General features: G+C 31.5%; 1 protein-coding gene and 2 long non-coding RNA genes across 3 annotated transcripts; 2 read left to right on the top strand and 1 right to left on the bottom strand.

Annotated features, from left to right (window-relative positions):
* The first annotated feature begins 1,035 nt into the window (after positions 1-1,035).
* On the top strand, positions 1,036-5,162 carry LOC126892148 (uncharacterized). The gene is made up of 2 exons (XR_007700694.1): positions 1,036-1,349; positions 4,617-5,162. It is a non-coding gene; the product is annotated as an uncharacterized LOC126892148 (long non-coding RNA).
* A 7,199-nt stretch (positions 5,163-12,361) lies between these two features.
* LOC126892928 (uncharacterized) lies at positions 12,362-17,918 on the bottom strand. Its single transcript, XR_007701046.1, has 2 exons — positions 17,666-17,918; positions 12,362-13,967 (listed from the first exon to the last, which is right to left on the bottom strand). It is a non-coding gene; the product is annotated as an uncharacterized LOC126892928 (long non-coding RNA).
* Positions 17,919-18,272: 354 nt separating this feature from the next.
* Positions 18,273-22,908, top strand: LOC126892927 (uncharacterized). Its single transcript, XM_050662843.1, has 3 exons — positions 18,273-18,601; positions 19,501-19,691; positions 22,623-22,908. The coding sequence occupies exons 1-3, from the start codon at positions 18,488-18,490 to the stop codon at positions 22,633-22,635; spliced, it is 318 nt and encodes a 105-aa protein (XP_050518800.1). The 5' UTR covers positions 18,273-18,487; the 3' UTR covers positions 22,636-22,908.
* Positions 22,909-26,983: the final 4,075 nt, after the last annotated feature.

Genomic DNA, 26,983 nt, shown 5'->3' on the forward strand with positions numbered 1-26,983 from the left:
AAGAATTTTTTTACTTAGCAACAACATTTTTGTTTATTTTAATAGTATTTTGTATTTTGACAACGAAACCCGATTTGGGCTTCGAAACGTTAATAAATTCATTTTTTAGTAAAATTGTGGCTTATTTCCCATAGAAAATACTTAATTATAAAAATGCCACAAGGAAATAGCTTCAGAGCAACATTAAATATAAGTTAACATGATATATACAAAATACAGCGATACTTAATACCACAGCATACGCGCGGCTCAAAGCTACACGCTAAATAATGAAGTCATCGACTTGATGACGTTTAAGCGTGTACCTAACTTTTTTATTTGCGTACACGTTAGCGTGTACCTAGACACAGCGTTTTCATTCACAGTCATTTGTTTCGAGCTTCTGTCAAATGTCGTATAAACCGTGCATATTAATATTATACACAGACTATACAACATATGACAGAAGCTCGAAACAAATGACAATCGATGAAAAGCCCTATTGTGCCTATTTTGAAAAGTTATCACTATTTCACTATAGTTGATTTTTTTACCAAGAGGAGTAAACTAAAAAGACAGATTCACACCCAAGAAAGTTACTAGAAACGTCACCAAATTCATCTTCGTTTTTCGTTGATCATATCAGCTTTCGATGATAATCCATACATATTATATTATACTAACACATCGCTAAAGAGTTCTAAAAACAACTGTTTTTTATATAAAAGCGGACTAAAAATCTAAAAATTAAAGGAATAATGCAGAAAACACAAAAAATCGCCGATATACTTAATTAACCTATAAAATGACAGAAGTTCCAAAATTAGTGTCAAAAGTTAATAACAGTGGAGTAAACTTGCCCGCGGTTTGACCAATTAGAAACAAGCATTACGGCGCGGTAAATTTGAATCACTCCTCTTGGTTAAAAAACAAACAATAGATTCTTAAAAAATCACTAGATCTAGTGAAATTTCACTAGACCTGGTAACACTGACAGTAACTGTCCTTTACTGTGAACATCAATTGACAAGGCAACGGAAGGCGTCGGCGAGAGACACGGTTAAACACAGTATAGGTAATAGGTATTTAGTCCATTCCGAAGTTGTAGTTTGTTTTGACATTTCCGTTTTATTTAACCTAACCTATGTTTTGTGTTTTGTTGTTTGGTTGTATACAAGGAGTTGTATATTGAAATTGAATTGATTCTTGTTTCATTGAATTATTGAATATAGAGGAGTTGTTCTGTTGCAAGTTGTTCTAGTTTTGTTGTTTTAAAATCTGAGAAAAGCTATTTATAGATAATGGTGAACTTAAACAAGAAATGGGCATGCAGTTTGCTGATTACTTAATTGTGTACTCACAACACATAGGTACAGGCATTATGCAAATACATACCATTTAGAGGATACTTCATTCAAATTGGAGGACTCTGCGATATTGGGCTTCCTTAATAGTTTACCAGACGTAGACACTGTCTTTTTCTTGGTAGAAAATGACACCTGTTTCACCCTTTCTGAATTTTCTCAAGTCTCATATTTGGATCAACATGAAATTTGTTGGCTTTCACAGCTTTAATTTGATTAATGGCTGTCATTAAAATATCTTCACTGTTGCATTTTTGACCTAATGCAATTACTTACAGTGCTGAGCAGATAGTATCTTATGTAATTTCTATCTATCCCTCGGTTTTTGATTTGTGCGTAGGTGCTGAAGACTCCAGTTCTTCCCAAATATCACTACTTGGAACTTAATTATTTAGTGTGACTCATGTAATACAAAGGTAGTGAATGTGCTGGCAAATATTTGATTGAATTAAAGATTTGATTGAATTTAATTTAATAAAATAATCAAGGCAAGTACATGAGTAGGAATGGTAGCATATTTTACATAGTATGTAGCTGACAAGATAACATACATTAACAGTTTCTCTGTAACAGTACATATTTTTGAGTTTGTTTTATTTTTAATTATCCATTTTTTAAATTCATCATTTCCTTCCACACTTTCAGTATCAAATTTATAATTTGTGGCTACAATTAATGGCAGTCAATCAATCAGTCCTTTTTCCTGAAAGCCACAAAAATGTTGACAAAATTAAATCAAAACATTTACATTACAACAAACCTTTTGTTATCTGAATTAGTCTTTCCACTTGTTTATCTCGAGTGTAGTGTATCAAATTATGCATGCTTTTATCTAGTTGTTTCACCTTTTTCCTTCTAGATATGCATACTTAATAATACTGTGCTTACTCTCCAAGTACATATTTGTATTTATTAGTAATTCCTTTCTATAACAGTAGAACCCGGACTTAGTATTCGAACTATAATTTTTACTCAGGTACTCATAAAATTTAACAGTACCAGAATCATTCTCCAGTTGGAAAATTCAACAAATCTTTTTAAAAGTTGTTAACTTCTAAAGTACTTTGTATAAATTTCAAGCACTTATATACATACTTCCATTCTTTTTTCAACTACAGAAATTTTTGCTAGATTAGTTTTCCAGGCACAATCAATGTGCCAGGAACAAAATAATCGATTAGACACAGGCCCCATCACTGCTGTCCATCCGTTATAAAAAGTTTCCATTATATCTCTCATAAACATATCTGTAGTGATATTATTAGGTACCTAGTGCGGTTTTAATACAGTCAAAAAATATTTTAGAAATTGTAGTATTCATTCTATTCGAAATCATGTATGTCACAGCAACGCCTTCACCAAAGTCATCGCTAACCATCAAAGTGGTTAACTCAAAATTATATGGATTAGTTCCATATAAAATAAATTTGCAAATGTCATGACAGCATAATGTTGTACATATATCATTCATAATGATAATGCAGAAATCTGAGCAATCTAAATTATGCTGACTATCCTCAGAGCCTTGAGGTCTGTAGTATAATACACTGGCTACACACTACGTTTTGCCTGAGACCATGTCTGCAGAGACTCATTTGCGCAGGTAAGAGCATAAGAGCAGCAAGACGGTATCACATGTAAGCCTCCAAGCGCTGCGCGCCGTCTGTACTCTCGTCAACATGCTGAAGATTTTACCTGTGCAGTTTTACTTGAAGTGTGGTCAGAAGTTCAGTCCAGCAAAAGTTTTCAAGGTGGACAGTCGAAATTTTTGAGCTGGCATGCATTATGGAAGGTGAAAAGTAGAGAATGAAGCATACACTTTAATGATTGAAAAATTAAAAGAGGCAATATTTTATTTTTATATTTTTAGTTCATTCTAAAATAGAGAATTCTTTTAAATCATATAAATTTCTTTTACCATTTTAGTATTTAATTTTCCAATATTGGGGTACTACTGCCAAAAAAAATTTATATACTTATAATAATAGAATATAATAATTAATCAACTTATGTATTTCTGCAAAGTTCTGACACTGTTTTCTTGTGGCATATTTAATGTAGTATTATGTTCATATGGGATTGAGCCACTATTGTAGGTGTAAAGAAAATTGCATTTCTTAATTTACTACTGGTTGGTGTTTCAATTTCCACTCCGGAAGTCTTTCTACTCTCTACAAAAATTTAAGCAGAATTTTGGGCATGGATGCCAAATTTTTGTCGAAATAAAAGATGCTAATCGAATTTCTAACTGTCTAAGAAACTTCCTGCTATTTCTATTGTTGACACTTGACACACATATTTGTTGCATATTTGCGTTTGTGGAATAATCATATCTACCTGAAAAGGTATTTTGTAAGTTTCTATCAATTAAAAACCATGATTAATTTAAAAAAATTTCTTTATTAAACTATATCTACGTTCACAATATTTAGAACTTGAATTAAATTCTATAATTAAACTATATTATGAATTACACCATGGCTATTTTGTCATGGTACACTACCTTCATTATTGAAATACCATAAAAAAGTTTATCCTTAGTTTGCTTGGCGTCTCTGGAAATACTTATATAATGTTATCTCTGCATATCAATGAGATTAGAATCTTCTGTTCTTAAACCATTCCTATTGTCATCGTCTAAGCTTCCAATGGGAGTATAGGTTGAAGTGAAGCATATTTACTTCTCAAAAAGTTATGGAGTACACAATATGTCATGACAATGATATATACAGTTTTTAGATTTAAATTAATAGTGGTATGGAAAATTCGAAATCTGTTAGCTAAAATACCAAAGGCATTTTCTACAACTCGCCTTGTCCTTGACAGGCGGTAATTGAATATTTTGCGTTCATTTGTTAATTCTCTTGGATTAAACGCTTTTAAGAAATGTGGCGCTAAGGCAAAAGCTTCAACACCAATAAAAACATCTGAACCACTGAGGCGATCAAAGACTAGAATTTGTAATGTATTTTCTTTTAATTTGTTGTAAAATATTGTTTGCTCTATAACACCTCCATCACAAATTCTCACATTCACACCAAATTCGTATATTATGAACTCATAATTAGCATTTACAACTGCCATCAAAACCATACTATGAAATCCTTTATAGTTATAAAAATAGGAACCTTGCCCATTTGGTGGAATACTCTGCACATATTTGCCGTCAACGGCACCGAAGCAATGGGGAAAGTTCAATCTTGCTTCAAATTCCTTTGCTATATGTTTCCATTATTCTTGTGGCTTTGGAATCTAACAAAAATATTTTTTTAGGATTTCTCCGACACAGTTTCCAGTACAGAACTGCCACAGGAATCTCCAGTGGAGTTGCAACCGCTCTCACGGACGTCCACAAATCAAGTTACAAAACTGTTACATGACTCTCTATTGGAGTTGCAACCGCAATTGGATAAAAGTGAAATTCGAATAGTGCCAGAAATACTATAACCGTCCAAAGTGATAGTGTGAAATTAGAATCAAATGATTATGTATAAATCATATTGATAATAATTATAAATAGTAGCTGTATTTTTTAAATAAACAGATTTGATAAGTTATATTATTTTTCTACAGTTGGTATGTTTTAATAAATATATTTTAAGACTACTGACAGTATTGTTGGTACTTTGGATCTTTTATTTATAGTAGAGGATCCAATATAATGTCGATCTGCACCGATCTGTTTAATAATGGATTAAAATTATTGGATATGTAATTTAGTATGGTAACAATTATAAAAAACAAGGGGTGCCCGATATAATTTTGTTCTGACTATAATTAACATGCATACATACATACATAATCGAAAACCTCTTATACCCGAAGGTGTCGAGGTGTACAAGCTCTCTTAAATTTTTTTCTACAAATGTACACCACTCTTTTCTGTCTCTAGCTGGTTCCTTCGGCTCACTCTATGTCTTCCCTCTTTCTTTGAGAATCTTGCTTATGCTATTGTTCCATGTTTTTCTTGGTCGTCCTGTACAGTGTATGCCAGTAGTACAGTCTCATTTACGCATTCAGTATTATTTTCTGTCATCCATGGTTGAAATTTAGCGTATTCCTTGTCATAGATACGTTTATTTGGTAATAAATTCTCAGTCGCTTTATTGGCTTTTTTCAGAAATATCGAATTTCTCTTGCATTCTGACTTTTTTGACAATTTCATATAGAAAAACTTTGTTTATGTTAATACCAAATTGCTAACCAACATCACTTTTCTAGCAACGGTACTAAATACCTGCTGCGATACAGTATTTCTTCAAATTTATTATATTATAAAATTAAAACTTTAACTGACGCAATGAACCGCTATGACACAAAATTTTATATTCACCACGTGCATAATTATGTAATTTATAAGCTTGTCGCCCTTAGGGTATAAACATCGATTTAATGCCCTTGATACATAAATAACTATTTAATATATAAAAAAAGTAATTTTTTAATTATTCATTAATTATAGTCAAAACAAAATTATATCAGGCACCCTTTTTTTTATAATTTGTAAACATACTAAATTACATATCAAATAATTTTAATCCATTAAACAGACTATTAAAAGGCTATTAGATTAAATTAGAGGAATTAGGGATGGTGCCAAAAGAATGTGCAGATAAAATTCGATTACGAAAACGTCAAGAATTACAGAAAATTGGATGCATATGCAGTAGTCATATAATATTAAAAGTAAATAATGTCACAAATGAGGTTTCTATGACATATTTCAAAACACATTATTATGGCGTGTTTTGGGCATGATATAGTGTTGAAACATATAGACCATTAGCACTAAAAACATAGGAATAAATCGACTTTTAAATACAGCACCTAGAGACTTTAAACTTTTCGTGTCTAGAGACTTGTGTCTAGAAACGTGTCTATGGTCACGTCACCTTCTGGATGCACTACCTGGTGCCCAAGATCACTGCTAAGGCATGTTGTCTTCTGGAGTGTGGAGGATTTTTGAGCACCGGGGGTCATTTCCACCCATTTTTCTATAGTATACCTTTTTTCTGACACCATCCTAAACACAATACAAAAAGTTGCAAATCTCTAGGTGCTGTATTTAAAAATCGATTTATTTTGTGCTAAATGCCCTGCTCTAATATTCGCATTTGGAATTACTGCTAATAATATAATAAATCCCTTTTAACGCACCAATTTAAATAAGACTCCTATTATCATTATAACAAACATACAAATTTTAAAAAAACAAAGCTAGAACAACCTTGGACAGTTTAAAAGTCTCTCTATATTCAGTAAATAAATAAAACAAAAAACAATTCACAAGTAAGTGTAAAGGCATAATAATATGCCTGTATATATTATATTATTTTATAGACACACATATAGGTTAAGTCAGAAGGGAAATGTCAAAACAAAACTACAACTTCGGAATGGACTAAATACCTATTACCTATACTGTGTTTAGCCGCGTCTGTCGGCGAGGTGCGGCTAAAGATACAGTGCGGCTCCCTAATTTGCGCATGCGTCAAAATATTTACAACGTTGTCATGTTGTTTACACATTGACATCGCCGGGAAATTCAAAATGCTAGCTCATGGCAAGGAAGCTTTTATTTTGACAAATGACATAATAATATTTTTGTAATGTAAATGTAAATATAAAAATAACCTATAAAAATAAAATTCTATTTTGTTTTACCTGTACATGTAGGGTATTAAGAAAATATATATAAGATCATTGAAAAGAGTAAAACGTTGAATTTAATTATTTTGTCAGATAAAAAACAACATACAATATGGAAGTGCTATTTTAGGTTTAAAAGTTTTAAATACTTTTGCATATTATGATGGGTATATAAAATTGAGAATTATGGACAAATGACACCATTGCATAATCTTCAGAAAGTAGTTGAAGTGCTGTATAATCAATCACAAATTGCCTCAAGAATTGTTATTGAAAGAATATTTATTTGGTATTTTATGAAGAAAAGATTCCCCATATTAATATGTGAAATGAGATGCAAGTTACCTTTTTTTTTTGAAGAATAATATCGGCTTGTATACTTTTACATAATATTGCAGTTGTTAAAAGAGAAAACATTGAAATACTGGAAAAGGAGGATGCTGTTAGTTAAAATCAAACAAGCTGCGGCAGTACCTACATTTTCAACCAGGAGCAAATCTAGTGCAACTAAATTTTGTGTGTGTTTGTTTTAAAAGATTATTCTCCATTTAACTCAAGCCTAAATGGTTCCCACATAACAATTTCATGTTCTTGGTAGATTCGATATTCAATATTCGATAAGTTTATTCCAAGAATAAACTTTTACGAATATTCTAAGTAACTATGTACATGAATGTGCTCAATATATTTGGTCCGAGGATATTCTTTGAAGTATATGCAAAAAACATGAAATTTAGAATGTTTTTATAGTATATGCTATGCTTCTACTACACACATACTAAAAAGAATATATTCCGACGAATGTTGGTAGTATAATATGCTTCGAACATGATGGAAAGATCATTGTAATGTAGTATAATGTTGATAATTTTATTTTTATTGGACTGCAGTTTGTTAATAAATTTATAAATAAATAGGTATATTATATTGGTGACTGATTTAAGTATTTTATTATTATTAGCAGTTTATTAATAAATTTATAAATAGATACATGATATTGGCGTTTGATTTTGAGTAGGTATCCTTTAATATTTATTTTATATCTAATTCTGTTAAAAGGACAACTAGCAAATGTATGAACAAAGAAGTTACAGTAGAGCGTCGATTATCCGAACTAATTGGGGGACATGGGCGTTCGGAAAACCGATTTGTTCGGATAATCCAACTATATTGAGATTGTCATACATATTTATCCACAAGTGAATGAAAACCATATTTATATAATTATATTTGTTTATACCTTGATAATGACGAATAGCAATTAAACAAAAAAGTGCAGTCTTGCAACAACATATTTTTGGATACAAAATTGAAGATATTTTAAGCGTTAATTACTAACGCTTGCTCAGTACTCGAGTGCAGGGCACAGGAGTCGGGAGTTCGGATAACCAGTCGTTCGGTTGATCGACGTTCAGATAATCAACGCTCTACTGTATTTTAAAGGACAAAAATAATAATAGAAAAATTAGCATTATGGTGTTTTTTTTATTAATTTTTTTGACAGTGTGTTTAAATAAACAAATGCTGATGACACGAAAATGAAAGTGTAATACATACTTTTGGTTGAAAACTTTATAGATTATGGGCCGGTACTTCATGTCCCGGTTAAACCTCGGTTAGCTAATCGAGAAAGAAAAGTACCTCATTGGGCCTCTTGCATTGTAATATCATGTATAATCATAATATCATCATCATTGGCTCCACAACCCATGGTAAGTCTTGTGACCTGTTCCAGAGTCAGCTTCCTATCCCTCACCTTCGTTTTCCATTTTCGCACTCCTAATCATAATAATAAGTATAATTGTGTATATGTCTATGCTATGCATATATTTCTGTCCTGATTAAACCCGGTTAGCTAATGGCGGTTTAACCGGGACATAAAGTACGGGCCCTATATCTAATATAATAAAGGATTAAAATTCCAAAAACCTTTGTTTTATTGTATTAACCTGTTTATATTGTTAATACCATAGGTATATTATGTTACATCTATTGAATTGAACTGTACTTTCGAATCCAGAATTTTAACAAATCCTAAACTTTTCCACAATTTCTCAAGCATGATATTTGTGCATTCAGATTGATTGAAATTACATATTATATATCTATACCTACTAAAAACATTTATTTGCACACAAAAATGTCTAAATTAATTATAAAGAATGTCTATGTGATTCTTGTAATTAACAGTTTCAAATTATATAGCTTCAATAAATGTCCTTTTTTCATATTTATTTGGGTCAAATCATGAATCATCTGTATCTGAGAATAAACTTTTATTTAGGAGTCCTTTTTAATGAATAAAACAGGACATACACATACAACTTAGATCCAAAATATAAAAAATATCCAACAAACAACCAAATCCAAAGCTGTGACAATGACAAATATACAAAATACAAGTGAAGTTAGATGCGTTTCTTGTTCTCAACGTAATTTGACAAATTTGTCCTTCAAACTATCTCTGAAACGGCAACGTTGGAGTTGAGGACACGCATGCGCAAATTAGGGAGCCGCACTGTATCTTTAGCCGCTCCCAGAGTGCGTCCAGGGAGAGTGTAGACAAGCCCGGAAACAGGGTTGCCATATTACACGATTTATCGTGTAATTACACGATTTGTTCCTATTTTACACGATTACACGAATCAAGTACGAAATCTTACGATTTTTACCATTAAAAATTTTCAGTAGTATTTTTAATACATTTTTATTAGGTTTGTTCCAACATGAACTTTTGGACGGTCCAGAAACCGTCACGAAACTACTTGTACCGTTTGTTGTGCGCATGTTCGTAATTGTATCGCCCAGTTATCGTCCCATGACGGTAATCATATATTTGTCATTTTTGTTGGTGACATCTTGTGTGCTTTTAGTCGATCACAGGCTCAAAAACTTTAAAGAATTAAATCCTAGTGCGCAAGTCAGTCCAACCAGCACATTATGCATTTGCCCGATTACTGAAATGATCATCACGAAACCGTCACCGAAAGATCACAATTCTTGTTGGAACAGTGGAAAGGACGATCCGATGACGATCATATTTTTGTTGGAACGGATTTTGTTTACTGCGCAGAAGCGTTACCGTTTCGTGACGGTTCTCGGTCGTGTTGGAACAAACCTATTAAAATTCACTTAATACTCCCTGTATTGTTTAAAAATTACTTTGCAAAGAAAGAGAAATCCTCGGATATTTGTAATCTATACTTTCATACCTAATCATAACATACCATAATGATAACATAAACATCATTGGAAGAGTCTCAAGTTAAGTACTCATTTACACTAAAGTAAAATATAGTGGAATCCCCTGAAAATATTAGGAAGGTATAAATATTAGCCTGTCACCAACCGTTCTTGAATGGTTAGGCGCATGCGCGATAGCGAATAATGATGCGCAGTAACACAGTTTTCGTTACTGCGCAGACTCGTAACCATTCAAGGACGGTTTATATAGCATTTTCCGACTTTACACGATTTTCAGTAGTCGAGTTTCACGATTTTTGCTTCACTTCATCTGGCAACCCTGCCCGGAAACCAGAGCAAAATATGGCCGCCCTCAGTGATCACTGGTTGCCCTAGTCGCACACAAAAATATAAATTTTACATAACTGTCAGTTGTAAAAAGAAGATTAAGGTTATATAGAAACATTGCAAAAAATGCAAAATTATATTTTGATTAAATTAATGTTATGTTCTTTTATTAGAACTGCTTGTTTTGAGAAAGTCTGAAGTGCCATATTGATTCGGAGAAAAAAGACGTTAATTCATAACAGAAACTAAATGAATCTGAACCAAATCATTGTAAACAAAATTCTGGTCTCATTATGGATGGGCTGCAGTGGAGCTTGCAATAATTGTTTTCACACTGATTGTGTAAAAATATCATTTGCTTCTTAAAAAGCTAAAGCGGTATTGTGATAATTCTATAGAAAAGGTGAGAGTATGAGTTGAAGTCATTTAGGTTGGGATGTGTGGAAGATACTGGGAATAAGATAAGAAGCTGGTCAAAATAGTAAAGCAGAATACATAGCGTGGAAGGAGTTAGTATGGTTATTGTTAATGAAAAGTATAAGCATTTATCAGTTATTCTGCAGGTGGATTCTCCCAGGCATAAACTGTTGCTAGAAAAGGGGTAAGATCAGATGAGGATGCTGGAGCTAAACTGGTCTGTTACTTACAAGATTAGTTTTTGTGATAATTTGCAAAATGTGTTTAGGTGCCTCTTTTAATACTAGTGACATAACCAGTGTTAAAACATGGATTAAAAAATAGTGTGTGTACTTTTATGTATGTAAGTTATACTTTCATATCACACTTTCAAAATAACCAGTGTTTAAACATGGATTAAAAAATAGTGTGTGTACTTTTATGTATGTAAGTTATACTTTCAAATCATCACTTTCGATGAAAAATAAAGTACTTGTCTACAAAGCAATTTTGAAGCCAATATGGACTTACGGGATCCAACTTTGGGGTACTGCATCAAACTCCAATATCGAAATCTTGGAGAGGTTCCAGTCGAAGGTTCTTCGAATAATCACAAATGCCCCATGGTATGTTGCAAATATTATTATTAGACGCGATCTAGAAATTTCAACAGTAAAAGAAGAAATTACCAACTTTGCACAGAAATACGAAGACAGACTGGCACAACATCCAAATGTACTAGCCAGAAACCTGATGAGCCAACCAGTCAGACGGAGACTTAGACGAAATACACCTAGTGATTTACCATCGCGATTTTAGTTATATGTGCCGTAATTCCCAGAGACAAACAATTTTATATCTATGTAAAATATTTGTAAAGAAAATGATTATTGAATCATTTTCTCCAAGTCACCTACACTAGTGGTCACAACATTTACTTATTGTAACTTGTTTTACAGATTGTAAATAAATTAGGACGTTAAAAAAAAAAAAAAAAAAAAAGTTATACTTACAGTAGACACCCTCTTAACCGACCGACCCTACACGTTTTTGGATGATACTATTTTTAGATTAGAGGTCATACAAGTTTCATAATTTGTCTTGTGAGTGATATTGTTAATTACATATGTATATACACATCGACATTTGTTTCACTTTATATTTTGACTTAATTTGTTTGAAAATGAATCGTGACCCATGGGAAAAGTTATAGTGGACGGACTATATGTACATACTACTTTTTTGTTTATAGATCATAAAATATATATATTTTGAATAGAGTTAGATATGTAATGTCTTTCTGAGGGTGGTTTTAAAGATTTTCGGTTTAACCAACTTTTTGATTATCCGACCTATGGGCAGCTCCCGTCATGGTCGGTTAAGAGAGCGTCTACTGTATATATGATTTCAACTATTTCAAGGAAATAAATAGATTCAAAACAAACAGTTTATTTGTAATTTATTTAAATATTAAATTAAATTTTAATACTTACTACTTTCCAAAAAATTTCATTAAAAGAATAGCACAAATTAAAAAATTATAAAACATATATTTACTAAAAACACCAATATATTTTGTTCACACTTTATTTCCACCGATACGTAACTTGAAAGATTTAGCAACTAACTTTATATTGTCTGTGTGCACAATAGTGCATACTGTTAGTTTTATAAAAAACTCACAACATTTTTCCCAATCGCACCTAATAACTTCAAAAATAGAAACAAGCAAGAAACATAAAGCATAAATGAACTTATAGGTGTTTAATTCAAAATGACAAAAAACATATAAACGTTTTTTGGACAGAAAAGTAATAGACCACTTGTGCGTTTAGATTTGTCAATTTTAATCAAAAGCTAAGTAATGACTGCTAGGTCTGTATGAATTTTTAAGTCTGTATTACTCATTATTCATCACGAATAGCTGGTAATGTATCCACTGGAAATGTATCAGAAATTTCAACACCTCTTCTTGGTTAATGTGGAAGAGACAGATAAAATTAATGGAACATTGCTGGAATAAAGCTTATGTTAAGCGATAGTCCATATTCTCCACTTACTGCGGTCACTTTATTAAGTAAGCAGTATCTGTAGATTTTCATGTGATTCGGCTAAAAGAACTGTATCATCAGCGTATCTCAGGTTATTTATGATCATGCCATTAATTCTAATGCCTATGTTTATTTCATCCATTGTCTTACTTAATATGTCTTCTGAGTACCTATATATTAAATAATATTGGTGAAAGTATACACCCTTGTCGAACACCTTTTTTTTCATTTCTATTTCTTCTGATATTATATCTTCTATTCTCACTACCGCTTTTTGGCCATAGTATAAGTATATAGCGAGCCTATAAGGGTCCGTTTTTCCTTTAGAAGTATGGAAACCTAAAAACTGTTAATTGTAATAAAATGAATTATTCTATACCTATACAATATTGTGACAATCAATTGATATCGGCCCTGGACAGATAACGAAGTACAGGCATATTTGTGCTCTTCACAATTTGTTAGTTCTTGAGTGGTGAATCAATATCTATGAAAGATTTTTAAATTTTTGCATACTGGTAAACAAAAGTATGTTACATCTCCTACTGTAAGTAAAACTGTAAACAATTTAAAATGATTGATTTAACATGTAGTGTTACCACTTTAAATTCTTAACCTGTTCAAATCAACCGGAAACAAAAAGCTGACAAGTTTCTTTGCTAGTGACATGTGAGCGACTTTACTAATTTGATTTTTAGGCATTAATATTTATTTTGAATTGACTTTATTTATTTTTAAATACGAACACTTATATTAATTTAAATACACAGACTTACTTCATATTATTTATTTACCACACTAACTTACAAGAACAATAAACACTTAATAGTATTTAATTTATTAGGAAATACTACACATTATCAAATCTAATTTATATTGTACTTTACAAAATTTATCTAATCAAAAATACCTCCAAATCGTACGCTCTAATACAGTATCTCGTCGTGGCTTTATTAGACTTCTCACTCATTCAAAATCGTTACTATTTACAGTTTTTCTAGAACAAAAAGAATGATAGCGTCATTTACCTGTTAAAAGAGTCTCCCTTTGATTCTAGAATGAAAATAATATTTACATAAAATAAAGTAACGTTTACATGTATCCAGAAACTGGTGCCAGTCTCACTGGAATGCCAGTGACATGAAAAATAGACCACCTTTCTATTCAAGACAGCGCTGGCAGACAGCTCTGGACTGGCGCAAAAAAGTGTTTACACTTGAACAAAACCCTATACAAGATGACTCTGCCACATCCTTGGTAGAGGAATAAATTAGAATAATCACAAGAAACTTCCTTGACTGACAACGGATCATCCAAGTAACGAATCAAGACTGCTAAATACCCCTCCTGGATTTGAAAGGTGACTGAAGAAACCATGGCCAACAGACTTAATAAATTAACTATTTATGTGAACTAATATAAAATATATTATACAGGAGAGTTGCCACATGGCAGCTTCTCCCTCATGTGTTCAACATTCACACCATTTACTTATAGCTTCATGATCAGATGATAAATTAAATTGTGTATTAAATAAAAAAAATATCAAAATATTTTTTATACCTAAAGGTGGAGCAGAATCTATTTCCCGAATTTCAGTTATACAATTTTGATCGCTTATGGAAGATGTTTGTTGTCCTTTATATACTTTCTTATTTTGTACACCAATCCTTTTTCTCAGCGATTCCAAATTCAATTCTTGTTCTGCATTACTTCCAATCATTGCAGGAAGTATTTGTATTGTACGATGACCTGATACTAAAGATATAGGAAAAGTCAAACAATGAGGAATGCACATAACTTACCCTTGTTGCCATATTCTAAATTTGAAAAAATATATAGAGAATAGTCAGATTTTTTTGATATGCCATTCCTATTACAGCAAGCATTTCATTGGCTAGAATTAGTGATGAGTATAATATATGATGTCATGGTAACTGACGTCTGTCATAATATTGGAGGTTACATTTATAATGTCAAATTATTGTTTTCAATTTATATTTTATTTATTTAGTTTATATTTTAACAACAGTTTATTTTTTAAATAACTTTACTTTCCCTTCCGTATCCTTGATTGGTCGTTTAGGTTCATAATGGTTTTCTTGTATGGTAGGTTTAGTTAGGCATTAATTTTAAGAAATGTTGCTGGCTAAATGGGCACAGCTTCCAAAGGCCACAAAAGAAGAAGAAAAAATAAACAAACAAAAATCTTACATAACCTTCTATCTAAGCCTTCTATACTATAGGAAAACATGACTGACACTGGGTGCGTTCGGATGACCACAGCGGCTGGACAGCTGAGCCAGCAGTAGCTGTCAGACGTCACCGTTGGAAGTCAGCCGCTGAGAGATTTACTAAGCTTTCCCTGTCACAGCTGGATACAACCACTCAGCCGATTTCTGCTGACAGTCAGCCACTATGGTCGTCCAAACGCACCCACTTATACGCTCTGAGCTTCGCTGGTGTCGCTCCTAGCGGATTACTAATTCAACTTTCACCAGTAATTTTTAAATTTATTATTTAATTGTTATCGCTTAATATTTACAACGCAAAAAAGTAATTAAATTGTAATCGATTTTTTAAAAATTTCGCTAACTGTTTTAACGTTCTCTTAATGAAATATTAATTTCTTACTTCAGATACATTCACAATTATCGTGTAGATGGCGCTTAGATGATTTATATCTAATTATAATTAGATATTACAAAATATTAAAAAAACTTAATTCAGTATTTAAACCGTAAGTATACTTAAAATAAAAATATATACCACAGCTTTGACCAACTAATATTTTTTCTAATTAATGTTTTTAATTTCAATTTTAAATTATTCACTTTGACATTTATGTCAAATTTCCAGTAAAGGTTTACAGACTTGTCACTACTGGCTCTCGCGATTTTTTAATTATCCCCTCTACCTACAAGCTCAGCGTATATTACAGATACAGTTGGAAAAATGAAAGAATACCCATGAACGATCACATCAATCACTTAATTTATGTTTGTTGTCTTTTTCTATAAATAATAAACGTTTGTTATAGAAAAAGATAGGAAACACAAAATAAGTGATCGATGTGATCGTTCATGGGTATTCTTTATTTTTCCCACTGTAGTTATCTTTGTTTCACACTCTTAAAGACAAAGAGAAACAGTGTCACCTGTAGTTGCTGTGGTAAATACATACCGTCGAAAAAATGAAAGAATACCCATGAACGATCACATCAATCACATATTATTCAGATTATTAATAATCTATCTCTCTCATTTATTATTTATGAAAAAAAAAACAGCAAATACAAAATATGTGATTGATGTGATCGTTCATGGGTATTCTTTCATTTTTCCGACTGTATATGTTTTTATTTGGCAACAGCGCTTGTTTCCAAACTTAACGGTAGTGAAAAACTAATAAATGAGGAAAAATTTGTTGAATTTGCTTGCCGTCAAGTTTGTACGAGTACCAGTGGGTTATATTTCATTAAATATAATATGAAGTGCATGCCTAATTGTTTAACTTTTAGTATATCATACTTTAACAATGAATTGGGTGGCTCTCTGATCCAATATAAGTACTGTTATTATTTCCACTAAAAATGGTTACAGGAACAATTTTTGAAATTTTTTGATTTGATTGATATGACACATTTTTAAAATTCTGATCAGTCTGACGTAGAGGACATTTTGTTTGAATAATAGGTTTGTTCTAGCAAACAGTCGAACTAGTCAGCAAACAGTTGGTCAGTGAGAGAACATAATACAGTTACGAGTGCTATCCCCTCTACTCGCGCTGGTCCACTATTCGCTAATGGTTTCAGACCGTTTGAAACTCGTGCTAGAACAAACCGATTGTCTGTAAGAAACAAATCACAATAACTGAATAAAACAGATTTTCCCACCTACCTCTATCCAAAGTATACATTTCCTGGCCTTATTGTAGGGAGCATAGTCATATTTTTTTCTCCCTAGGGAAACAAAGTACTTTTAATCCCTAGGGAGTAAAAGTAAAAGTGATGTTGACGTCATACTATGTCATAGCATAGATGAAATAACTTATTGACACCCTATACTATTACTCTATTTTCTATTAGGTAAGTATCCATACATTTTAAATTTTATTTATAGATGTTGCAAAATGGTAAAAACAGTAAATTGTTATTTTGATTTAAAAATTTTTCATTAATAATTTGATAGTTATACTGTACCTACTTGTTAGTTTTAGTTCTCTAATAAATTTTGTTAATTCTATTGTTGATTGAATACACAAATTCCTGTATTCAATTATGATTCATGTATTCAATCAACAGTTATATAAATATTTTAAAAATGAAAAAATGACTTATTTGAGGGAGGTGGAAAAATGTATAACATGGGAGAAGTGCCTTTTCCTCCCTTGAATGATTACTGTAGTAAACTAGTAAACTTTATTCTTGGGAGGAAAAGGTGCACTTCGCTCTCTTGTTATACAAATATCTATAGGTGTTAAATTGGTGAATAAACAAAAAACCAATATAAATAATTAAATACTTTCGCTTTCTTCTCTAAATATTGTTGGTACAGCATTGCATTTTAATTTTCTGCTGCCAGAAGTAGTATTCCTAAACATTCAAAAATTGAATACAATATTTTATTGATATAAATATTATAAAGAGAATGCATCAAATGCAAATACTCAATTAATTTTACTTGAAGAACTTACTTCACAAACAACAGCATATTTGTTTGGATCTTGTTTTAACCCTATATTTTTAATCCACACTTTCCGTCGTTCAGATTCTTTTGGGAAAGAATTCATTTTCACATTATTTTTCCCCAATCGACTTCGCAACCTTTTACCTTACAGGAAGACATTTTTCAACCTGAATAATAGTAATAGTAATTTAATATTTCTCGATCTATCTATAATAGATAGATAATAGTTAAGTGAGGTTAAACCAGAGTAAACGAAAAATGAAAAATAAACAACTGATCATCTGTTTACCCCTTCCATATTAATCCGGAAATCTGAGCAAAAGATGGCGGAGCCAATCAGCTTTTAGCGTATACGATAGGTTTGTTCCAACTCTATACAAAACCGTTCTTGAATCGTTACGCGCATGCGCAATAACGAATAATTATGCGCAGTAACACATTTTTCGTTACTGCGCATACTCGTAACCGTTCAAAAACGGTTTTGTATCGAGTTGGAACAAACCTATCGGCAACACTCTTCCAAGACGCACACTGGCCGCTCCTGGCGGCATATTCGCCGATCCCACAACGTACGGCATAGGAAAATAAATACGACCCTCCGATTGGTCCTAATATAAACGTCATTTACGAGTCAACCTAACCTCAAATTTTTATGTGTTTTAGTCACAGTACAAAGTCGTTTTAGTTTTGTTTATTTTCCTTTGAATGACCGTTTGGTTTAATTTTTTTTGCGTTGAAGCTTTTTGTAGTGGATTGTTTTTACAAGATTTCTACTTGTGGGTGTACTTTAGTTATTTTATATAAAAAAATAAAATCAGAATTTGGCGTTATGGCATCCTTCCCAAATTTTCCAAAAGACTATACATATGCATGGAGTGATACTAGCAGTGATGAAATAATAACAGTAAAAGTAAAGGAGATTAGTGATGAGATAACTGCTAAGGTAAGTTGCATTATGTTGATTTTGTTGTTTTACAATGAAATTTTAAAATATGTTTTTTCTCTTGGTTTTCCTCCAATTGTTAAACAAAAGACTGCAAAAATATGATGGGGTAGGGATTGCGTTTTGAGTATATCATATTATATCAACTTCATACACCTTCAAATCGATATAGATTTAAAATTTTTTTTGTTGGAATAGTCTTGGGTTTAGGTTTCTTTTTTTGCATAAAGACTGTATATGTACAGGACCTTTCCTTATAATTCGCAACCCCTCTACGCTACCTCCCTTATTTGAGGAGATAGAAAAAAGAAGTTTCATAGTTTCATGAATCATTAGAATTTCATAACACCAAAAACAAAAAAGCTTCAGAAGTTAGTTTTTTAAATAGAACATCCTGTAAATTATTTCATAAATAGGAAGATTATTTCATGCTGATTTCAAAAATATATAGTTTGACTATATTATCTTGAGCCATTTCCAAATATTTAGACTTAAAATCTTTGGGCAAGCAGGCATGATATTTAATTTAATAAATCTTGTTTTCAGGCTCTCTCATAGCTGTAGTAGGTAATTTTTGTCAAAGGTCGTACTTTGATAGTGGACATATTCAAAAGTTTTGTATAAATAATTAGAGAAATCAGCAAAAATGGTCTTCCTATAATTTATGGAATAATATACAGGGTGTTCCATTTAAAAAAATGCAACCTTATTCAAAAAAACCTGATGATTTTTTATTTTTGCTGATATGAAATTCTGACAATTCAACTTTAAAAGTTCAGTTTTGAACTTTTTTAATCTATCTCCTCAACTGAAGCATATAGATATATTATAAATCAAGGGTTTAAGATTGAAAAAATAATTTGAATATAAATTTAAATTGTCTTTTTTTTTGTTTGTAGGAGTGGATACAAAAGTGGTCGGAAGCAACTCTGATGACCTGGAGAGTTATGCGAACCTATCCTAACTCTGGCAAAATTAATGTTTATAAGGTGGACTTGAGGTGTCAGCATAACACTGACAAAAGAACTCAAGGTGTAAGATCTACCAAAAATACAAACTGTCCAGTTACATTATCAATTGTTGTAAGAAGGTAATAAAATTATTGCATTAGTGAACAAGTGTTCTATTAGGTTCTTTCCAACACACACAGAGACCCTTCATTGTACTATCAAGAAACCACTTGATAAATAAAATGTTCTGGCCTTTCATCTACAGAGTGGTTTAATAACCATACAATAATATACAGTTTTCATGTGTGTTGGAATTACCCTATTATTAACACTGTAAACTTTTGACTTCAAGTATTATCTCATAGAACTATTTTTTTCCAGAAATAATTAATAAATAAATAATGCACATTAGCTCAGTGAAATGAGCTACCATAACTTACTTATTCCTTTTTACTCTCCATGCGGAGCATAGGATGTCAACTGTCTGCCGCAACACTTCTTTTCCATGTTTCTGCGGGTCCACCTGGTCTTGTGTTTCCATGTGGTGTGTATTCTAGGGCTTGCCTCTCTATATTTGTGTCAGGTCTCCTTAGTGTGTGCCCCTTCCAACTCCATTTCCTTTTGCATATTGTGTAATATATAGGTTCCTCGTTAGTTCTTGTCCATAGCTCTTAGGTCGATATGCAGTTTGGCCAGTAAAATGTTAAGAATCTTCCTTTTATTTATGAACACCTACATCTGTCTGATATATGTTCTTGATACTTTCAAAGTTTCTGCTCCATATAGTAACACAGTCTTCACATTGTTGTTGAATAATCTATCTTGCTTTTTCTTGTCATCTGATGTGATGACCACATTTTCCTTAGCACATTGAATGCGTTTTGAGCTATTCCTATTCTCTGTTCTACGTTCTCCTCTATCCCTCCTTTGTTGTTCAAAATACTGCCCAAGTAGTTAAATTTCTCTATTGTTTCTAATCCTGTGCCTCCCAGTGATATTTCCAATTCTCTTGGTGTATTTATTTTCATTATCTTAGTTTTTCTGACGTTTATGTTAAGTCTGACCTTCCCTGCCTCTGCTAATTTTTCAGTTTTGCGTTGCATGTGTTGTATTTTTTCCGTTAAAAGGCATATCATCTGCAAATTCCAAGTCCTCAAGTTGGTTAAAAAAAATAAATATTTGCTATAATATTATATTATCTATTATGTTGTTTACCCTTGGATAAGAGTGTAATGTTATAAACATGACATCTTTATAATTTTATTTTCAAATAATTATTAAATAAATTATTTTATTTATTAGGTATTTGTTTTATAAATATTATAATTTTTAATATTGTATTTTCTTTAATATTTCATTAATAATAATCTTCTCTATTTGTTTTACCTGTTTTCCCATTAAAAACTTGTTTGGCATCCTCTGTTTCCTATCTCTCTTTTCATCTAACCATTCAGTCATAATACATAACAGGCTTATCCATCTTTCTATACTTTAAGCTGTCATTTTGACGACAGTGACAGCTGCCTCCATATTTCTCACAATGGAGGTGGTAAAATTAATTTATTTAAAGAGATGAGCTAATAATACCTTCATTTATTTCAACGGAATCATATCCTGGGGTAAGAAATTCATTATATCTTATTGTATTCATAGTTAGCCTACATTCACAGTTTTTATAACCTTTTTTTTTTCTGTATCTAACCTCAACTGTTCACACGCTACATTCACAGTTTTTATAACCTTTTTTTTTTCTGTATCTAACCTCAACTGTTCACACGTATTTGTTGGGTATTTTGTATTCTCTTTATTAATATGCATGTAGAAGTCGAATAATTCAACTAATAATAATAATTGAATCGGTCATTGCGAAAACAATCTAAGTCCATATTTTTGGTAAAAATGACATTTCGACGCCATGATGTTTTTAAAATTTGAATCAACAATTCCGCATAAAAACAATGCCAGTTACTGTTTATATTGTATGTTTAAATATTGTATGGTAGGTCGGTATGTTTTTCGGTCAGTTCGAAAACAACACATGTCCTTTACTTGCGTATTATGACTGTTTCTTGCTGACAATAAAAAAAAGGTTTTAGTACCAACATTAAACATCATGGTTCATTTCGAAAACAATGTAAGTCCAAAAAATTAAAAACTTAATATTAAACAAATTAAGTCACATTTAGACTTTTTCTTGTATATACATACATAATATATCTAAATTTCTATGTATTTTGACTGTTTCTTGCTGAAAATAAAGAAAAACCATTAAAAATTATGGATCATTTCGAAAACAACATGAACCCACAAACTTAAAATCTTAATATCAAAAAAAATATGCAACATTTAAACTTTTTTTGTCATTCAGAAAGATGCATTTATAACCCAGAATACTTATAGAAAATATAGAACTATAGTATTTTTACTACAAAAGGGATATTACGTAGGTCAAAATTTTTGACGTAAGAGAACTGTCAAAACATTAGAATGTGACTTTTCATTATTGGCATGTTTATTATAAACATGGCAATAAGGAAAAGTCACATTCTAATGTTTTGACAGTTCTCTTACGTCAAAAATTTTGACCTACGTAATATCGCTTTTGTAGTAAAAATACTATACCTCGGAATATCCAACTATTAATGGAAAGATTTTTACGTTTCCTGAAAAATTTACACATTGTTACATATTGCTTTCGCAATGACTGATTCAATTAATAATAATTTCATTTAATTTGGGCACACCAGGTTTCCTCAACATGATTCTACCTTATCAGCAGACTCTTCGAGAAGTGTACAGTAAATTGAACCTGTAATTACAAAAAAGAAATATGTATGTCTTTGTACTCACTTTATAACGCTTAAAAAATTACGGGATCTGGATTTCAATGCATATTTTTTTTATAAATCTCGTATTGAAGTTACATGTGAAGTTAGTCGTATTGATGACAGTTGAGGAAACATGGGCGACCCACTTATTTTACCCCTTGCCATCTGCTAGTTTTTTGAATACTTTTTTGGCAAGGTACTTTTTCTTTTTGATGTCAATCTAATACACAGTTTGAGTTCTAGTTTTTGGAAATAAATCAAACCTTTCCCTCTTCGGGAGCCTAAGCCTTCATCATCGGTGATGACAAGGCAGGAAGGACATGATGGATGCATCTCAACATCTACAACAAGTCAACAGCTGTACCATCCGCCATCAAGAAGATCTGCTTACCGTCAAATACCACAAGCCATACATAAGTATAACTCAGAATTGTTAGCTTTCGGCAAGATTTTGAATATATATGTTACTGAATTTTTTAAGTTATATTTTATTATATCTTTGTTGTTAAATAAACATGAGTAGTTAGAATATTATTTTGTTTGTTTCCAATCCAGATCTGCATTGTTCATATTTTTGATTAGAGCAAGACAAACACACACCTTGAGAATCTGAGCTATCATATCATAACTAACATAGTTGATTGAAATATTATGTTTGAATAGTATTTTAACTAGCTGTGGTAGCTGGTCGCGACAAGAGTATTTTTCTATTTTAGGTTCATCAAAAATTCGAAATCCAAAAAAGAAGATCCTATGATTATTAAGGAATTTCCGACACTTATAACTATAAAAAACAAACACAACCATGAATTGAATACTGCTGCAGTTTTGAAGTACAGAGATGTCTCCAATGAAGTGAAAGAAAAACTCATTGATTTATTCCGACAAGGACACAACCCATCATCAGCTCTAAATTCCCATAAATTAGATTTAATGATGGAATATGAGGATAATGATTATTATCAAATAGCTGCAGATGGAAAATTCTTGCCCAGCATCTCAATAGTAACTAAACTGTTTGAAAAAGAATTTAATAGTAAATATGGCAACCTAACTGATAAAGAAAATTTTGATCATTTAGAAAATTTACTTAATGAATATGTAAAGGTACATAGTGCAAGAGCTGGGTTTAGTTACACCACAGACAAGGAACATTATTTTGTTGTTTTGTGTACTCCAATAATGTTAAGAATCCATGAACCAGTTGTTCAGACGAGTGAAGTAGTTATGGTTGATGCTTCTGGTGGAGTAGACAAACAAAGGCATAGAATATATTTTCTTGTTACTCCAACAGCTGCAGGAGGATTGCCTTTAGGAGTCATTATATCAGATTCTGAAAAGGAAAGTGTTTTTCTGGAAGCTCTTACATACTTGAGAAATTTAGTTGGAACTTGTGCTTTTAATTTTAAAAGACATCCAAAAGTATTTATTACTGATAATGATTTAAAGGAAATTAATGCTATAAAAAAAGTCTTTCCTGAATCAAAAACTCTTCTTTGCCAATTTCACATGTTAAAATCAGTATGGTCCTGGTTATGTAATCAAAAGCATGATGTAATGAAGGAAGATAGGCAAGAAATCTATTTTATGTTCAAAAATTTATTGTATTCAGCAAGTTTGAATTGTGTGAATGAAGCCTTTAGCAAACTTATTTTCTTTACCATCAGTAAAGGTTATCGAAAATTGAATCAATATTTAAACAATTTATGGAGAACAAAAGAGACATGGATTTCATATTATAGAAATGCATTGCCGCTTCGTGGGAATAATACCACAAATTATATTGAAATAGTATTTAGGATTTTAAAAGACTGTATACTAAATAGAACAATGGCTTTTAATCTTACACAATTAGTGGACTTTATCCTAACTCGTTATGAACTGTACTTGAAACAGAGACTAACTGATTTTGGCAATGGAAGATACTCTAGTTCTCTCCTTAAAAAAATGCTGTCATTCAAAAGTAGCAATGACTTTTCTATAGAGAAGCAATTTGATACACCGGACATCTATAAAGTTAAATGTTTACAGGAAGAGCAAACAGTAGACATCATTAGAGGAGTATGTACCTGTAGCCAAGGTACTTCAGGAAAAATGTGTAAACATTCATCTGCAGTAATATTCTCACTTGAGAATGACATAAAAACTGCATACAATTTGGTGTGTACAAGTACCAAGAGGGATATGCTATATATAGCTAATGGTATTCGGCCACCACCAGAATGGTTTTCCCCATTGCAAAAGAGTTTAGACAGCAGTATTCAAACACTTCCAGAAACATCTGGGACACAAAAATATACTGAATTACTTGCAGAAGACCATGGAAATGATGCTGATTCTGGAGAATCTCAAACACTTTCTGACCAAGAATTAGCCCAATTAGAAACTCTTTTTGACCGAATAAAAAATGGAGCTAAATCTAATCCCACTATATTCGTACCTGCGATTCAGAAAATGTTATTCAATGCCACCAGTTTTGCAAACACAGAGACAGGTTTGGTTTCTGCTCTCTACACTTTTGGAAGTTACAGTGGAGTAGAACAAAAAAATAAGAGAACTTTGAAATCTACAAAATCTCGCAGGTCTCATCGAATAAAAATTGGAGTACAACCGACTGCTATTGGACGTCGAAAGTATTGTTTGCCAGGAAAACGAAAAGTAAGTGCTGGTCGGCCAGCAGGATCTCGACTTACCATAGAAGCTTTACAGCCACACAACTATACCACTTTTGGCCATTTACCTTCTAGGAAAAGAAAGGCCCCTCATAATTTGGAAAGTTGTGTATACGACAATAAATCATTGGGTATGACAAAACAAGCCAAAATGTAATATAAATATAAATTTTGACTATACCCTTAAATTGAATTTTATTTTTTCGCTATTAGCGTGTCTACTTGTTGGAAACATATGGGAAACTTTTTTGTTATACATTTTACGAAAAAAAGTTATTCTTTATAAAAAGTTCTGCATGCTCTAAAACGTAAGATTCAATCATCAGATATCAAATTTTGTCAATATTATACGAGGTATGTCAAAATATATGAACTTCGTTCAAGAGTGAAGTACCTTTATTTCTCTCAATATCGACAATTCTTATTATGAAAAGTTGTTTGGAAATATAAACTAAGATAAAATATGCAATTACATGCTTCTAATTGGAAAAAGATATTTTCCAAATTTTTCTCAAATTTATTGATACTAACTTCGTTTTTATTTATTACACATACGATAACTCTTTTATTATTACTTTTACGAAAAAAAGGTATTCTTTATAAAAAGCTCTGTATGTCCTAAGGCCGAAGATGCAACCATCCGATATCACATTTTATTAATTTTATACGAGGTATGTCAAAAAATATGAATTTCACTCAAGAGTAAATTTACTCTTGAGTGAAATTCATATTTTTTGACATACCTCGTATAAAATTAATAAAATGTGATATCTCATGGTTGTGTCTTAGATTTTAGACCATGCAAAGCTTTTGATGAAGAATAACTTTTTCATAAAATGAATAATAAACGAGTTATCATATTTGTAATAATTAAAAACGATGTTGGGTATCCCTAAATTTGAGATTTTTTTTTCCAATTAGAAGCATGTAATTGCATATTTGATCTTAGTTTTTAATTCCAAACAACTTTTTATCATAAGAATTTTCGATATTGAGAGAAATAAAGGTAGGTACTTTATCCTTGACCGAAATTCATATTTTTTGACAAACCTCGTATAATATTGAAAAAATTTGATATCTGATGATTAAATCTTAGGTTTTGCGGCATGCAGAACTTTTTATAAAGAATAACTTTTTTTCGTAAAATTAATAATAAAAAAGTTTCCCATATGTTTCCAACTTAAGTAGACACGCTGTAGATAGTAGCAACAAAAATTATGTATCCTTTTATACCCCCCTAACAAGGTCCAAGATTAAAATTAAATGAAAAAATGTTGAAACAAATATATATAGTAACTGACATGAAACTTACACCACAGACAAACATATTCAACCCAATAAACACGCTAGTAAGGAAAATTAAGAGAATTTAATGCATAAAGTTATTATTTATGTATTTTAATGTAGTTTTGGTTAATCTTTTTTATGTCTTTTGGTTGGTGTTTCATTGGAAGTTCCCCCTAAGGCAAATGTATAGATTCGCCACTGATACGTTTCTTGTATTTGCAGTGTAGCGCTGTTAGATTGTAGGCATAAGAGACTATACTCCTTTTCTTTAATACTAGTAAACTATAAGATGCCAAGATCTAAAAAATTCCTATTATAGTCCTCTTCAGGCGAAATTGATGTTTTCTGTTCTTGTAACCAAGAGTTTCACGTTTCACTCAAAAGGTTTAACTGATTTTCTAACACTCAAAAACAAATTATATAGTTTCCCCGTAAAATCCAGTAATTAAGATACCTATATTTTCCAAATTTGATATTTTTCGGTATAACAGAATGGCTAAACTAAAAAAAACTAGCATTACACATGATTAGTCTTCGTCTTCAGTTAGTATCAGACAGTTTGTTAAAAAATGAACATGGTATTCCCTTCAAATTGCTCCGTTTATAAAAATACATATTTGGAAAAAATCCACCCCATACCACTGA

The sequence above is a fragment of the Diabrotica virgifera genome, chromosome 9 (assembly GCF_917563875.1).
Source record: "Diabrotica virgifera virgifera chromosome 9, PGI_DIABVI_V3a".
NCBI lineage: Eukaryota > Metazoa > Arthropoda > Insecta > Coleoptera > Chrysomelidae > Diabrotica > Diabrotica virgifera.

Excerpts from the sequence above, each read along its gene's own strand:
- LOC126892927 (XM_050662843.1), top strand. The coding sequence starts at position 18,488 with ATGGCATCCTTCCCAAATTTTCCAAAAGACTATACATATGCATGGAGT. Across the intron at positions 18,602-19,500 it reads GTGATGAGATAACTGCTAAG|GAGTGGATACAAAAGTGGTC; the intron begins GTAAGTTGCATT and ends TTTTGTTTGTAG.